The sequence below is a fragment of the Sphaeroforma arctica genome (genome assembly GCF_001186125.1).
Source record: "Sphaeroforma arctica JP610 unplaced genomic scaffold supercont1.8087, whole genome shotgun sequence".
In the NCBI taxonomy this organism is placed as follows: domain Eukaryota; class Ichthyosporea; order Ichthyophonida; genus Sphaeroforma; species Sphaeroforma arctica.
Window position 1 is genome coordinate 1 of NW_014032471.1, and position 1155 is coordinate 1155.

The 1155-nt window shown below is 47.3% G+C and overlaps 1 protein-coding gene across 1 annotated transcript; it reads left to right on the forward strand.

Moving 5' to 3' along the window:
* Positions 1–481: 481 nt before the first annotated feature.
* SARC_16442 (hypothetical protein) lies at positions 482–694 on the forward strand (the record flags this gene model as incomplete). Its single annotated transcript, XM_014289452.1, has 1 exon — positions 482–694. A coding segment is annotated over one exon (213 nt), but the record flags the coding sequence as incomplete, so codon positions are not given.
* Positions 695–1155: the final 461 nt, after the last annotated feature.

The window sequence follows — 1155 nt, forward strand, 5'->3', positions numbered from 1 at the left end:
ATATTTATGTGTGTGTGCATGTATGTAAATATATATCTATATGTGGACGTTGATATCTGGTCAATTTGTCCTTGTGGACATTGTCTACATGTTTTATTGTGCGTGTTACTTAGCTCATTCGGCTGGCAACAAAACAGACTCAGAGAGGTCGAGAAACTGCGGAATGTTCTTGTATATTAGTACATGTATGAGTCGTGGGCCTCATAAATCAAGCCTGGCATGTGTGCCATGGCTGTATGGGTTCTTGGATCAGTCGCGCTTGTTTTGTGTGCACATTGTCCCATTCCGTTATGCAGTTGTTCTTAGGGTTTTAGGGTTCTTGTCACCTTCCATGTGGATTGAATCTCTTGTTAACGTTCGGCACTGACACTCCCACCAGACTTGTTTGTGCATGGCGACTTGGCTGCTATCCTTGATTCACATCCCCCCGATCGCTTCACTCACCAACTGACTTCTCTGAACCATCCTTAACTGCACACAGAGATTCAACGATGCCGTGTTACGGTTAGGAGCTGTGCGCCAGGCGTTTAGCACAGTAGAGACAATTAAAGAGGAATCCAGGAAACGGCTGGGTGCCTCCCGGGCGGAAGACGACAAGGTGCTGACTGACATGTACCTGGAATTACAACGGAGAGACCCCCTATTCAACGGTGCTGCGCCGAAGGATAACGATGAGGTGCTGATGTACCTGGAGGTATGTATGTATGCATACGATTGATGCAGATGTGGTGAGAGGCAGGCGTATGTGTGGGTGTGGGTATGGGTGTTTTAGGGTTTAGGGTTGTGTGTAGTATGTACGCATGTGCGTAGGTGGTCAGCGATAAGAAAGTGCTGATTAACATGCACCTAGAACTGTAGTGAAGGGATTCGCTTCAACGGTGCTGCCCCGAAGGATAACGGCGACGTACTGATGTACCTGGAGGTATGTATGTATAAGTTTGATGCAGATGTGGCTAGATGCACGGGTATGTGTGTGTATATGTGTAGTATGTGTGTATGTGTGGTACGTTATGTGTGTGTGCTTATGTAGTGCGTGCGAGTGTGAGTGAATGTTCAGAGACGATCATGTACTGGCGGGCATGTTCCTAGAATTACACAAAGGAGACACGGTATACAATGGTGCTACTCCCAAGGACGACTATCTGGAGCCGCTAC